This window comes from Megachile rotundata, chromosome 9, assembly GCF_050947335.1.
Source record: "Megachile rotundata isolate GNS110a chromosome 9, iyMegRotu1, whole genome shotgun sequence".
NCBI lineage: Eukaryota > Metazoa > Arthropoda > Insecta > Hymenoptera > Megachilidae > Megachile > Megachile rotundata.
This window is the reverse complement of record NC_134991.1, coordinates 11671714-11688035: the sequence shown is the minus strand read 5'-3', so window position 1 is coordinate 11688035 and position 16322 is coordinate 11671714. Positions and strand designations below refer to the sequence as shown.

The 16322-nt window shown below is 41.6% G+C and overlaps 1 protein-coding gene across 4 annotated transcripts in view; it reads left to right on the top strand.

Moving 5' to 3' along the window:
• The first annotated feature begins 128 nt into the window (after positions 1-128).
• Positions 129-16322, top strand: part of LOC100876515 (Muscle-specific protein 300 kDa) — an 89466-nt gene continuing 73272 nt past the window's right edge. For 3 of the 4 annotated variants that reach the window (XM_076535867.1, XM_076535866.1, XM_076535868.1), the window contains exon 1: positions 261-1175. In XM_076535867.1, coding sequence (XP_076391982.1) covers positions 497-1175 — 679 coding nt within the window. In that variant the 5' untranslated portion in view covers positions 261-496. Of the gene's footprint in view, positions 1176-16322 lie in introns of all 4 variants that reach the window. The other variant, XM_076535869.1, reaches the window with a different exon arrangement.

The following is a 16322-nucleotide window of genomic DNA, read 5'->3' as shown; positions in this document are numbered from 1 at the left end:
GGCACGGCATGGCGGAACGAGGTGGGGACCCGGCGAGAGGTCGGGAAGAGAGGCAGCAATATCGAACCGGCGGCCGTGGTGCGCGGCCAGAGTGCATTCCGTGTGAGCGGTAGACGCGTATCGCACATAGTCGCGAGCGGCCGACATGCGTGAGCACGTAGCTCGTGCGAGGTAACCTCCTCGTCCGTACGCACGCGAAAACGAGCGGATTCGAAGTCACACGCGCGCGACACAGCCGGAGGAGTAAAAGAGAGGAAAAAACGAAATACGTACACCGGTGTGTTTTTCGCGTCGACCGGCGAGTTGGAGGCGCGGCCGCCGATGTACGCATGGTGGTGCGGGTAGGGTGTGGTGTGCGAAGAACAGGTGTCCACGAGCGGTTAGCTCGACCGTGAAACGAGCCAGAAGCCGGAAACGGACGCGTCGGTACGCGTTCGTGGCCAGTATGAATTTTCGAGGTGGCTAGCCGCGAGGAACAGAGAAAAACAGCGGCTCCATGTCGACGCCACCGAAGAGCGGAAGTCCAGCCGGCAGCCGGACCAGCCCTGCCAGTCCGGCCACGCCACGTGGTGGTCGGCTGCGGGACAGGGTCAGCTTCTTCGAGCAGGTCTGGTCCGGAGGACGTACTGCCAGCTCCGAGGAACTCTTCCAGGAACTGGACGGCAGACGAAACGTCGGTCACTTCCGCTCGCCCACCAACCCCAGACCCTCGTCCAGGGCCAGCGACTCGTCGTTCGAGGAGAGCTTCGAGCGGCTGGTGGAGGAGGGTGAGTTGAACGGTGCGAAAGTGGTGAAATTCGAGAAGATCACAGTGAGGAAAAGCGTGAGAGAGGTCGCCGGTACCGGCGTGTCGCATCAGAGGGTCCTGGCGGAGACCAGCAGGACACCCAGCGAGGAACACGCCCTCGAGGACTCGGCTTACCAGAGCCACAGCCACGGAGCACCCAGCCACGGAAGCAAATCCAGCTCCGTCACCTCTTTCACGAGATTTCCGTCCGAGGAGAGTTTGTCGCAGAGGAGGGGCAGCAGCCCCCAACAGCATCTGGGTCCCGACGATCGAACACCCTCCGAGTGGTACGCGGAATATCATACCCAGAGCTTCCAGAACGTCGCTGCCAGGATCGAATACGTTCGAAGCAAGAGCGAATACGACGCGCACATCGCCGAGATCAAAGGTACTTTTTTTAGGGAGTCCTCTTTCGGAGTCGGGTCGATCTGAGAGGGCGGGGAAGTCGCGGGCAGAGGGCATGCCCGAGGGTGCGCTCCGTTCAGAACGCGATTGCGGACTGAATATCGGTACCATTGATCGTCCGAGTTGCAATTTCTGAGATATTGTTGCACTCCACGCTTGCCTTGTGTTTTTTAATGAAACTTGTGATTTATGACGGTGCTGGGCACCTCTAGTGCCCGATAACGGGTTCACGGGCACCGGTGTGTAGAGAGCGTGCGATGATGAAACGTTCTGGCGAAGGTGCATGATTTCATGTTAGAAATTTGATAAGTTAGAGATTTAGAAAATTTAGGGTTTGGGTGCTTATTGAATTTAGAGGTTTAGGGATCTGCGACTTTGAAGGCACGGAGATAGAAAGCTAGGAGTTGGGTGTTGGTAGTTGGATATATGACAACTATATAATTTAAAGACCTGAGGAGTATCCAAAAATCAAATCCAAATAAATAACCCTCATCTCATTTCATCGCGATCTTTGTCTGAACACGGTGGTCTGAATCTACTTCGGCAAGTAGAATATTCGCTGACGTTTTCGTTTTCTAAAAATTCAGCTTACGTCATACTTTCCGACAACGAAAGCCTTCGGGTTCAACGGAGGGTAGTTCGCCCGATACGTCGAGACGAAGTTACGATGCACCGAAGCGAAGATCGTCGGTGCCGAGATAAATCGATGTCAGGTCAATGTTAATTAAAGGCCAATGAAATGTTTGCGTACGTCACGGTGATTCATTGGAGTTAGGGTAAATAAAACGCCGGTCGTTATCATAATTTACGTAACCGTAATTTCTTTGTTCTGTTAAATGTGTCCTCTCATCGTGTATGACCGCCGTTTAATTACGCTCACGCCTCGTTTCTTTTTTCACGTTTCACCGAGCGAACGGCTTTCATGGAAAAACTACTTGTACTTCCTTTCACGCAGACTTCTGTCGCGACTAGAAAGATCCTCGACTTTGCCTTGTGTAACGTGAACGTCGGTCGATACTTGCAGCTCCATCAGATAGCCAACAATAGCGGAACACGACGAGAAAACACTGTGACAGTTGCACTGATGCAAGAAAGTATCAGTTGAACTTTTCAAATGTTTAAAATTACAGGGGCTGTTTCATATTTCAGGGTTACTGGATATGGCGTTATTTCGCCTAATGTTGACTAGTCACGCGCTAGATTTGTGGGAGGTCTGTAAACATAGGTTAGAGATGTTGTATAACACGTTACACGCGTTAGATTTTTGCATATTACGTAGTCGACGCGTGGTATATTCTGTGTGGCGTATTTTCACGCGTGGTACTTCCACATGGCGTATTTCCACGCTCCCTATTTCCACGCGTTGTATTACCACTCATAGAATTTCCACGCGTTGAATTTCCACGCTCCATAATTCTACGCGTGGTAGTTCTACGCTCCGTAACTCTACGCGTGGTAATTCCACGCTCCATAATTCTACGCTTGGTAGTTCCACGCTTTTTATTTTCACGCGTCGTATTTCCACGCGTTATGTTACCACTCATAGTATTTCCACGCGTTGGATTTGCACGCTCCATAATTATACGCGTGGTAATTCCACGCTTCCTATTTCCACGCGTTATATTACCACTCATAGAATTTCCACGCGTTGGATTTCCACGCTCCATAATTCTACGCGTCGTAATTCTACGCTCCATAATTCTACGCGTGGTAATTCCACGCTCCATAACTCTACGCGTGGTAATTCCACGCTCCATAATTCTACGCTTGGTAGTTCCACGCTTCCTATGTCCACGCGTCGTATTTCCACGCATTATATTACCACTCATAGAATTTCTATGCGTTGGATTTCCACGCTCCATAATTCTACGCGTGGTAATTCCACGTTCGATAATTCTATGCGTGGTAATTCCACGCTCCATAATTTTACGCTTGGCAGTTCCACGCTTCCTATTTCCACGCGTTGTATTTCTACGCGTGGTATTTCCAACGCGTTGTATTTCCACGCGTGGTATAATCTATGTGCTGTATTTCCACACTTCATATTTCCACGCGTAGTAGTTCCACGCGTAGTATTCCCTACGCATAGTGTTTCCACGCATAGTTTTTCCAACGTTCTATATTTCCTTGCGTGGGGAAACCTACGTCTTGTATCTCCACGCGTTCTATCTCCATGCGTTGTGTCTCCACGCATGGTACCTCCACGCGTAGTACAGTCAACGCAACATACCTCCCGTATAACCTTGCACTATACAATTTAAACAACAGTAATTTGCAACAGAATGTAAAACTGAATACAGTTATTGATTTTGGTACCTTTCCCCAGCCCGTTGTTGATTACTGGTTGATACTGTTTTTGCGAGACATTAGCTTACAACGATGATCGATCGTCTACCATGGAAATTAAAATAAAATTACGCGTTGACCTAGATTCGCAGCGACACATGCTGACAATTCATTACTCATCCGTCTGAAAGGACGAATCCGGTCTACCAATCCTTGTTGCTCTTTTCATCGTTGACAGCGGCCAGCCACGAAGCGTGCGCCATTAAAATCAATGATCTCAATACTCTCTTACACCCTCGGCTACTTCAATTTCTCTCATAAACCGTATCATTGTGCTTCGTGTCACCGTGAATTAACAATGCTGGTAATATTATCTTGATGGATGTTCAATTTTTAGTTTCATATAGGTCGTTGAACTAGTTACTTTTCTTAAAAACACCAAACTGTAGTCAGCATGTAGTACGGGTTAGCGGTATTTTAAGCCGTGTGACAGCTATTAGTGCGATTAAGTTGTTCCACTTCTGAACGAGCGACGTTTTAGTTTCACGCTGCTGAGGCTCTAATCTTTGCAGAATACAGCTACCGTAATCAAAAGCTTTTACTTGTAGTACTCTGGGATTTTCTAGCTTTCTGTTGGAATGCGAATGCGAGTTTTAATGAGAGAGGTATATTCAAAGTCTTGACGTTTCAAAATTATTAAGCCTTAAAGTTGCAAGAATTGAAGTTTTGAAATAAGAAGACCTCGAAGTTCTCTTAACTTGATGGCTTCTGTGTTCTCAAAACTTTGTCTTATAAAGCCTCAAATTTCTGAACTCCCAAAATCCTAAATGAAATCCTAAAATCCTACAGTCTTAGTCCAAGATGTATCTCCTTAAAATTCCACAGTGCTCTAAAACCTAAGTCCTAAAATTCAAAATGTCTCCTTCAAAAGTGATAATCCACGTTCCATAATTTCAAGATGCACATTCTAGGAAACCTTGCACCACAAAGATACAATGAACCCATTCATCTCTCGCCTGCACTTAAAAACTTTCACCGATAAACTTTGGATTAGGATTAAAAATTTGTTGGCAGTGGTCTACGAAGCACCGCAGAACCTAGCTTACCAGGCGATCAATAGTTATTCGCCGGCGTTAAGTAGCGTATTAGCAATTCCCTAGTGGGGACCGTGGAACATTTTCTTAGGTCGCCTGGTATCAGAACAACGGAGCCTTGAGAAACGACACTGTCGGAGCAGAGACGTGTTCTTTCGTAACGCGATCGTGAAATAATCCGCGAGGATTAGATAAGACGGCTCTTCGTTTCTGTATTTATAACCGATATTTACACGCTGCTAAATAAACGAGTGACTCTCAGAATAATGCACTGGACAAATGATTTAATCTTGTCAGAGATAAATATTCGAGTTTGATGGATATCTTAGTGATTTGCTCGTTCAAGAATCTTGCCCACGTACGTGGGACAAACTGGAAACTTTGTTATGATCTTTTCAAGGCCATGGTCGATTTTATGCTACGGAAGAACATTCATTAGAGTCAGATATCTTTCTTCGAAACGTTTGATTAAGATACAGTACATGAACTTCAAATGTTGTACCTTTTCTTCTACTTGAAAGAAGAATTAAACAATATGTGACATATGTAATATACGTACGTTTTGAAGATCACATCTGTGAAGAAAGTATTATAGGTCTCTCTATCTTTATCCTTACTGCAGACCTGTTGGAAGAAAACAAAATGGCGAGGCATACAAACTGAAGTTGAAGTGAAGACTGACGTTTGTGGTCAGACATTACAATACTGATTATCAAGAACGTCTTCTAACTTCATCTTTCAATCTGTCTCGAGGTACACAAATTAAAATTGAAGTGAAAACTGAAGTTTGTGGTCAGACACTATAATACAGATTATCAAGAACATCTTTTAACTTCATCTTCCAATCTGTCTCGAGGTACACAAATTAAAATTGAAGTAAAAACTGAAGTTCGTGGTCAGACACACTATAATACACATTATCAAGAACATCTTTCAATCTGTCTCGAGGTACAAAAATTAAAATTGAAGTGAAAACTGAAGTTCGTAGTCAGACACACTATAATACAGATTATCAAGAACATCTTTTAACTTCATCTTTCAATTTGTCTCGAGGTACACAAATTAAAATTGAAGTAAAAACTGAAGTTTGTGGTCAGACACACTATAATACAGATTATCAAGAACATCTTTCAATCTGTCTCGAGGTACAAAAATTAAAATTGAAGTGAAAACTGAAGTTCGTAGTCAGACACACTATAATACAGATTATCAAGAACATCTTTTAACTTCATCTTTCAATCTGTCTCGAGGTACACAAATTAAAATTGAAGTGAAAACTGAAGTTCGTAGTCAGACACACTACAATACACATTATCAAGAACATCTTTCAGCTTGATCTTTCAACCTGCCTCGACATCAACAGCCGAAGTTTCTTTCATCAGCTTCTTTTTCTATAAATAATTAATTTAACTGAATTAATTACTGTCGTCCGCATATGAAGTTAAAGTAGCAAGTTCCAAGAAGTACACTTATTTTGAGGCGACCAGTAGACGTTCCTTTTGTAGAAAGCAACGTGAAATAAAATTCGAGGCACACGGATCTCGCTAGACGTCAAAAAGTACAAGACGCTTGCGGTAGTTGGATCGAGTAACCATTCTGGTGTGCGTTTGCCCGACGCTTGTTATCTCGACCTAACATTTTATTTATTCGTGGGGAATAGATGAACGGTTCGTTGCCCTGGTTCTCGATCATCGATCGATTCCCGGCAGGAGACTGCCGGTACCACGACGCACGAGAAACCTGTGCCAAAACGCGTCACAGGCTCGTCAAAATTTTCAAACGACTTGATTGAAAAATTCCGTGCTAACTTCATTTTCACGGCAACTTCGTCCTACTTTTTATTCCCTTCTTTAACGGGAAGTTTTTAATCGAGCAAATTACATTCCTCTGCCTGTCCTTTCAATTTAATTTGTTTCGTTGAAATTTTAATTTCAACTCGCGATTCGTTCACGTCAGGTTCGCTGAATTTTTCTTGGAGATATTCTTTCTGATTTTAGCTGCTGGGTTAATTTTATTCGGGTTAGTGTGAGATGTTTGAAATTAATTTTGATTGAACTTTCACTGGTTGATCTGGGAGGTTAAGATGGAGTAAAAGAAACTTGTAACTCATTGTTATGCCACTCTCTACATTGTCTTACGGTATATTCATCCACATTGTTTGAACGTGGAGCAGATGAATTATGTCTGCTGTATGTAGCATTTATGATGAATTTTATTTATGTATTACATTTGTTATACATTGAATCCTAACACATGTCACGACAATTACAATTATATTAAAACTAAATACATTAAATAAATACTCCATCATTCTAATGACTCTACAGTCATACAATAATTCTTCAACGCCACAAAAATTACAAATGCCATAATTAAAATTATTCCCAACACTAAAACTTCAAAATAAACCAAAAACTCCGGCACTAAAACTTCGCGTATATCACACGGAGTAATCAACGACCGAGCGGAACACCGTTCACTGTAATTGGACAAGGAACAGACTATAATTGTCTGGCAGATAAGAAACAACGGCCACCTCAAGAAAGTGTGGAAACGACCGTGAGGTCAAGGTCTATGGTTATTAAACGATTACGTCACACCGGTGGCCACCATACTAACATTCGATTTCGTCAATATGTCACGTGTCCCCACGAACGACTCATGTAAAATATGACGCTATCGAACTGTGTGTCAGTGTGTCGTATAAAAGCGTAATGTGGTAACTCGTACTAATAGTAAACGATGACGTTATTCGGCGTCGCGTCGGTTCAAGGCTACGTTCCAAACGTGCTCTCCTTCTCTGGAACCTTTTTGCTTTGTTTTTCATCCTCCCATCTTTCTGTGTTTTCTATTTTTTTCTTTTTTCGTTCCTTTTTTACTCTTGATACCTGTCGACCATTTTCCTTCGTTCGCTTTAGTACCTTCATATTTCAAGGGTTACAGACGGTTTAGGTTAGGTAGAAATAGGCGTAGAAATAGGACGAGTGGAAATACGATGCGTGGAAACACGGTGCATTGTAATTCCACGCTCCCTATTTCCACGCATGGTAATTCCACGCTTCCAATTTCTACGCGTGGTAATTCCACGCTTCCAATTTCTACGCGTAGTAATTCCATGCTTTCAATTTCCACGCATGGTAATTCCACGCTTCCAATTACCACGCGTGGAAATTCCATGCTTCCAATTTCCACGCGTGGTAAGTCCACGCTTCCAATTTCCACGCATGGTAATTCCATGCTTCCAATTTCCACGCGTGGAAATACGACGCGTGGTAAGTCCACGCTTGCAATTTCCACGCGTGGTAATTCCACGCTTCCAATTACCACGCGTGGTATTTCCATGCTTCCAATTTCCACGCGTGGAAATACGATGCGGGGTAAGTCCACGCTTTCAATTTCCACGCGTGGAAATACGACGCGTGGTAAGTCCACGCTTCCAATTTCCACGCGTGGTAATTCCACGCTTCCAATTACCACGCGTGGAAATTCCATGCTTCCAATTACCACGCGTGGAAATATGACGCCTGGAAATTGGAAGCACGGAATTACCACGCGTGGAAATTGGAAGCGTGGAGTTACCACGCGTGGAAAATGGAAGCGTGGAATCACCACGCGTGGAAATTGGAAGCATGGAGTTACCACGCGTGGAAATTGGAAGCGTAGAATTACCACGCGTGGAAATTGGAAGCGTGGAATTACCACGCGTAGAATTATGAGGCGTAGAATTTCCACGCATGGAATTATTGGGCGTGGAAATACAACGCATTGAAAATACCACGCGTAGAAATACAACGCATTGGAAATACCACGCGTAGAAATACAACGCATTGGAAATACCACGCGTAGAAATACAACGCGTGGAAACCCTACGCATGGAAGTGCAATGCGTGGAAATAGGATTCGTGAAAATACAACACATACTCTGCCATCACAGATTTATTAAACGGAACGAGAAAAATAGAAACTAGTTACGTAACATCGCGTTCAATTTTAATCGATGAAATCAAATGTCGCTAAAATTAGACCCTCTGCTTTACATCTTTATAGCTGAGCATTTTTACTCGAAGGTGATGTCAAGGTTTCTTCTAATATACTTTTGTTCTATGAATATATTTTATACTTCGTTACATCTTCCTTTAGAACCTGAAGAAAATTGCAGATCTATGAAACCTCGTTTTACGTTTAAACGTGTATGACGTTTCCATCTGCCTCTGGTTTCTCTTTCGATACCGATCTCTTCTCGGCTAACCCAACCGGTAGTGGGTAGCATCTGTCCTCTTTCTCCATTATCGGCCATTTCTATCTCACGTTCTACCTGGGTCGACTGCTCTCGATAACCGGCCAGACGAGAAGAACTCGAAATTGCAGTACGAATTAACCGAGCGAAGAGAAGACCCTTGATGAACAATCGACTTGGATTCAATTGGGTCGATCGATAATCGTGGACCATCTTGGGAACTTTTAATCGCGGATGACAAATTCGATCCGGATTGTGCGTATCTTACTCAGCTTCCGGGTAATCGGATTTCATTTCTCGTTTTTTAACGAAGGACATGCAGGTGTTTGTAATTGTACCCTACTGGTCGAATTTCATACCTTTAACGGAACCATTTTATTTTGGTTTGAACAAAATGGACGCAGTTTTACTTATTCTTGCTTAATCATTCTGCTGGCTTAATAACGTTCTATAATAAACGATTACGTGTCTCTATAAACGTAACAGAAACACGAGAACCGGTGGAACAGTGACATAATTTATTGCATCGATCGGTCGAGACACAATAAAAGCAATTTCAGAGGAGTACTCTCGTTTCAAAGAGTGCATTCTATCGCACATGTACGCATTGTGTGATAACCCGCATTCGCATGATCAACACATTGTTAATTTTCATATAGAAAATAGACCTTTCTGCACCTAGTGTACAAGTGCAGCAATTTGTTTTATCTGGATGCCGTAATTACAATATAATGTTTCGTTTGCGTGATGTTACGCGTGTAACTCGAGAAATGCGCCCATTTTTGTGTACACATGGCGTGCAGGTGCGTTCCCATTCAGAAACGCCTGCAATTATCGTCGATGAGCACTCGCAACGTCTTGGAAACTGAATAGTTTACTAGTTACTGGATCGGACGTATTCCAAGTGCTTTCATGTGTGCTTCGAGGCACGTGATGGACATGATTAGGTTAACTCTACGAGATCTACTATGGTGAACTTTATAATTTGCTGCTATATTTGTGTCACTTGTTATATGGCCACTTTGTCAAACTTATTAGGTTGCTGTTAGATTAGGTTACTATTACAATGGGCTTGTAATAGATTGTAATGGGTTTGTGATCTCTGTGAGATCAATAGATCTCAATGTGTTTTCTCAATATTCTGTACTGTTGTCTCAGACTCTCATATTGCAAGATCTACATATCCGAGACCCACATATTAGATCTCCACATACCGAGACCTATGTGGCTCCAGATTCTCACATGTGTAGATCCACATATCACGAGATCTCCGCGTCTCGAAATCAATATATCCTCAAATCTACACATCCTGAGATCCACATATGTTTAGATATCCACATACAGAGACCTATATGCCCCCAGATTCTCACATGTGTAGATCCACATATGACGAGATCTCCACGTCTCGAAATTAATACATCCCCAAATCTACACATCCCGAGATCCACATATGTTTAGATATCCACATACAGAGATCTATATGCCTCCAGATTCTCACATGTGTAGATCCACATATGACGAGATCTCCACGTCTCGAAATTAATACATCCCCAAATCTACACATCCCGAGATGCACATATGTTTAGATCTCCACATACCGAGACCTATATGCCCCCAGATTCTCACATGTGTAGATCCACATATGACGAGATCTCCACATACGTAGATCCTTTAATACCTAATTCTCCATATCCCTATTTCCTCATATTTCTGAATCCTCGAATCTCTAGATGATACCCTGATGTCTACCTACGTCTAAGCTAACCTATGTCCCTATACCAAGATTCCTAGGCTCCAATGTCTTCGGTCCCTAGATCCCTGTATCTATCTTATCCTTGACACTAAATTCAAGAAACTGTTCTTATTAAAATATGTGTTAGATCCAGTCGAGCTGACTAATAATTTAGAACAGTATTAGACGTAATTATAAAATATCCCATCTTATGTATCTAATTTCACCCACATAAAGAACAACATCCAAGGAACCTAAATATCCTCCGATTACCTCCGATTATTTTCACCTTCGAAACAAACACAACTATTTATAGCCAGACAATTTCTATTTATAGCGCCGACATAATTGGACGATTCGCTTTCCGTTTGCAGAGCCAGTAACGTTTATTAGCGAATCGACTTTTTTGCGAGTTAGAGAAAAAGGACGTCTGTTTAGTCTCGACCCCAATCGACTCACGTACAAGAATTTACGAGCGATCCGAGGACAAACGATCTCTCGTGAAGCGATCGACGAAAGCAGCCAGAGGACGATCGGAAGGATTTCTTGCATGGCTCGCTTTGCACGCCATGATTTCTCCAATTTGCTTGACAAGCACGCCGCCGCACAGCTCGTAACATGCAATCTTACCTCATCCCCTCTGAACGTTCATTAGGAAGTAATTAACAAACAATCACGCGTACAAACACACGGTCGTTTTTAATGGAGAATGATCGTGACGTACATCTTTCGATTTCTCCGCTATATTACGGTGGACCGGACAATGTCAGAAGACAAGTCAGGAGACTTATCGGGTCAATGAGTGTCGTGAAAGGTCATCTCTGGTTCCACTCTTTTTACGTTCTTTCGGATATATTTTTATTACGGAGTTGTTTGTGAATTTAAAATTCTTTTAGGCGTCGTGCTTCGCGTAGTGTTTCTACGCGTTCTACCTACGCATATTTCCAATGCGTAGTATTTCCACGCCCAATAATTCTATGCGTGGAAATTTCACGCGTAGTAATTCCACGCTTCCTATTTCCACGCGTCGTATTTCCACACGTGGAGATTGAAAGCGTGGAATTACCATGCATCGTATTTCCACGCGTGGAAATTGGAAGCGTGGAATTACTATGCATCGTATTTCCACGCATGAAGATTGGAAGCGTGAAATTACGACACGTCGTATTTCCACGCGTGGAAATTGGAAGCGTGGAATTACCACGCGTGGATATTGGAAGCATGGAATTACCACGCGTAGAAATTGGAAGTGTGGAATTACCACGCGTGGAAATTGGAAGCATGGAATTACCACGCGTGGATATTGGAAGCGTGGAATTACCACGCGTGAATATTGGAAGCATGGAATTATCACGCGTGGAAATTGGAAGCATGGAATTACCACGCGTGGAAATTGGAAGCGTGGAATTACCACGCGTGGATATTGGAAGCATGGAATTATCACGCTTGGAAATTGGAAGCATGGAATTACCACGCGTGGATATTGGAAGCATGGAATTATCACGCGTGGAAATTGGAAGCGTGGAATTACCACGCGTGGATATTGGAAGCATGGAATTATCACGCGTGGAAATTGGAAGCGTGGAATTACCACGCGTGGATATTGAAAGCACGAAATTATCTCGCGTGGAAATTGGAAGCGTAGAATTACCACGCGTGGAAATCTTCTATCTTCAATTTTTTTCGTATTTATTGCAGCAAAAAATAATCTTTATTTTATTTAATTTTCCTCAATTTTCGAATCGTATATTTCAAACGTCATTCGTTCTTTTTCACAGTAAAAAATAGAAATAGATCCGAGCAATGCGTTCGAGACGGATTAAATTCATCGAGCAGAGGAAGCGATATCCATGACGAATCTACGATTTCCTTTGGTTCATCAACCGTGTATTTCTGCGTTTTTATTAGACCAGTTACGCGACTCTCTGTTTAACCTAATCACAAAGGAGCAACCGTAACGTCGGCATCTCGCTGGTGTCACGAAGAAGAATCTCTATGATCATCTCTTTTCGCTCCGTCGACTGGAACGCTGACTAATCAAACTGAATCCTCTCTCCGCAATTAAAATCTCCGTTAGAACGCGTTTCTTTGATACCGGTTAATAAAGGAAATTCACGAGCGGTTATCAAAGACAGCCTTGACATTCGTCGCGCGATAAGAGAATTGATTTATCGTACACGTCGGATCGGGACACTGTATGCTAAATTAAATTACGCCTCATGTTTCATTCAATGCGCTTCTGAACACCTCCAGTTGACCCATCTCATAAGAAGAAAACCCCCTCTGTTCGTCGAAAACATACAACTTTTTGTCGTTTGAAAACGTAATTTTTGTTGTTTGACAAAAATATAAAACTCTTCTTTTGTCGAAAACGTATTCGTCATATTGTTTGATGAAAACTTGTCTGTTTAAAGAAAACTTAACTCCCACCAGTTAATCCAAAAACTTGGATTGTACAGATGTCATTATTTTGTACAGATGTCGATAAAATTAGAAAATGATGAGAATGGTTCACAATTAAAAAAAGAAAGTTTGACAATTGCCAAGGAGACATAAGGTTTATTTAGCGGGTCTTAACTTCTGTTTTTAGCGATGATTGCAGCTGAAAATAGCACGACATGGCTCGATTCAGCAACAAGTTTATACAACGCGATAATAATGTTCGCTGCAACGACTTTCCTAAAGGGCTGGATTCGTAAGAACGCGAGGCCAACTTTCAATTATCGAATGTAACTGCACGCCATTTACCATGCATGCCGTAGCACATACACCACCTAATCAGTTGTTTGAAGTTTTAAGGGTTGGCCGAATCGGATCAGATCGAATTAGCGGTGTCACAAATGTTATACTTTGGTATATCGGAGGATATCGATACGATCATTTAACTGTTTGTTGCAAATTATTTTGGGAGAAATGTGGAGATTTTGGGGTTCTTTTTGGAATGGTGGAATGATTGGGGATTTGGGAATTGAAGGATTTTGGGATTTGGGAATTGGTTGATTTGGAGATTTGATACGACTCGAAAATTGAGGAAAATGAAATACGATTAAGATTATTTTTGCTGCAATAAATACGATAAATTCTTGAAATATAAGAAGATTAAGGAAAACAAAATTCGTTCCGAAATTTCTGAAGTACAAAGAAATCTTCGAGCAAAGAAATGGTTCTTCAAGTGTTAAGAGAGCAGACGGGATTACGATCCGATCGAATAAGTAGTTCCGATAACCTTGAGAAGTCAGACAAATGGAAAAAGAGTACAAGGTGAAATGACTCGGGAACCTCGATTTTCCATTTGAAAAAGCAAATTAAACGACAAGTAGGATTAATAGCGCTATTATCGAGTTACGACGCACCTAATCAATCAATATAAATTGGTTTTGATGGACGATACCGAGAAACAAAAAACAAGGATTGAAATTGTAAGAAATATCTGAATTATTCGTTTCGTGTATCTTATAAAATTTTTAGTAATTACTTCTGTTTAGTTCTACTTAATATTTAGTCATTACTTTAATTTATTTCAAGGCGAAATAGTACTGCAATTTATAAATTGAATATACTGCAAAAATGAAGTACATATGTGTCATATGGGGATCATATAGAAGTATCATATGGAGATGAATGTTTATAAGTTTTCAAAATTGTAGATTAGTACAATGTTAAGTGTTATGATATTATAACTGTAATGTTATAATGTTAAATTCCTACATTTATAAAATCTACATTGATATGTGTCTAGGTCCCCATATTCTTGCATTCTTGTATAGCAACATCTTTAGACCTTTGCACATTTCTATATTCCAAACGTATTTCTCTATTTTGTTCTATTTTAAGATATTTTTGCAAGAGATCTATATATGCCTCGTCTCTATGACCTTGATCTCCATATCTCCAGATCCTTACATTCCCAGACAGCCATGTCTCTAAGTCGTTACGTCTCTAAATTCCTATGTCCTTAGATCTCTACGTCCCCAAATTCCTTCGTCCTTAAATCATTATCTCCCTACATTTCTGCATCCCTAAATCTCTACGTCCTTAGATCCACATGTCCCAGAATCTTTATGTCCTCAGTTCCACATGTCCCAGAATCTCTATGTTCTCACTTTCCAATGTTTGCAGATATCACGTCCCTAATATTCCTAACATCCCTAGAACTACAATATTCCTAAAATACCTAAAACCCCCAAAACCCCAATAACCCTAAAATACATGGAACTCCAATGTCCCTGAAATCTCTAAAACCCCCCAAAACCCCCAAACCCTAATATCCTCAAAACCCCAAAAATCCCCAAAACCCCAATATCTCTAAAATCCCTAAAACTCTCAAAACCCCAATACCTCTAAAATCCATAGAATCCCAATATCCCTGAAATTCCTAAAACCCCAAAAAGCCCCAAACCCCAATATCCTCAAAACACCAAAAATCCCAAAAATCCCTAAAACTCTCAAATCTCCAATATCTCTAAAACTCTCAAATTCCCAATATCCCTAAAATCCATAGAATCCCTGAAATCCCTAAAACCCCCCAAAACCCCCCAAAACACCAATATCCTCAAAACTCCAAAAACCCCAAAAACCCCAATATCTCTAAAATCCCTAAAACTCTCAAAATCCCAATACCCCTAAAATCCATAGAACCCCTGAAACCCCTAAAACCCCCCAAAACCCCAATATCCTCAAAACCCCTAAAATCCCAAAAACTCCAATTTCCCTAGAATCCCAAAAGCCCCAATATCCCTAAAATCCCTAAAACCCCAGCATCCCAAAATTATCCAAAGAGCACCCTAAATAAACCAAAACCTCGAACACGTAACTATGTCAAAGCAATATTACTAAAGTGTCGAAAACGAGACAAGTATCGCAATAAACAAAGATAGATACAGAACAGAAATAAGATTATCGGCAGATCGAGTTTCGGATATCAATTCGGCGAGATTGAAGTCCGGCGAAAGAGGAACAATACGATCAAGGAAAGAGAATCTCGATAGACGGCGAAAGATACCGGCACACAAATTGTCTTATTATTGAAGCCATTTACGAGCGTTCTCCACGGTTCTCTGGAATCGACAGGGACGAGTCCGATCGATTCTCCCGGCATATGAGCTCATCCACGAGAATTTGTCCCACTTCGTCCGCTCCTCTTCTTGCGTTTTCAACATCGTGCAGGCCCGCACGAAAGCGCTAAAAATACGAATTTATATGCGCGTCCGCTTTATGCCCGACCGTTTCGTGGAAAAAAGAAAGAGGGAACGTAAGAGAAAGGCGAGATAATTTTAAATGTCACTGACGGAGATGAGTAAAAAGCATCGCAAAAGTTTATGAAACATAGCTGACGCGTTTCGATGATTTTGTAGACGTTGATTTGCACGATTGTTTCTTTTAATTGCGCTTTTTCTTTTCTTTCCGCTTGGCGCCGCGCTGCTTCTTGATACCGGTTATCTAACGAGACACGCTCTTGAAATAGCGTTTAACTCTCCGTGAAAACATTGTAATTGCAACTGATTGGAGGAGTGGCGTTTTTTGAAGTTTTTGAGTTTTGAAACTTTTGAGAATTTTAATTATACAATACTGTATACTGGGTTAATAATTATGTTCTACTATTCTGTTGTACTATTGTAATATCATTCTACACTATTCAACTATCATTAGTACTGCAGTTTGCATCTATGGTGCTGCTATTTTACTACTTTACTGTTTTACCATATTCCACTAGATTAATATACGTGGTATAACATATAAATTTGCCTACGTACATTTATATTTACAACGAAATTTAAATGT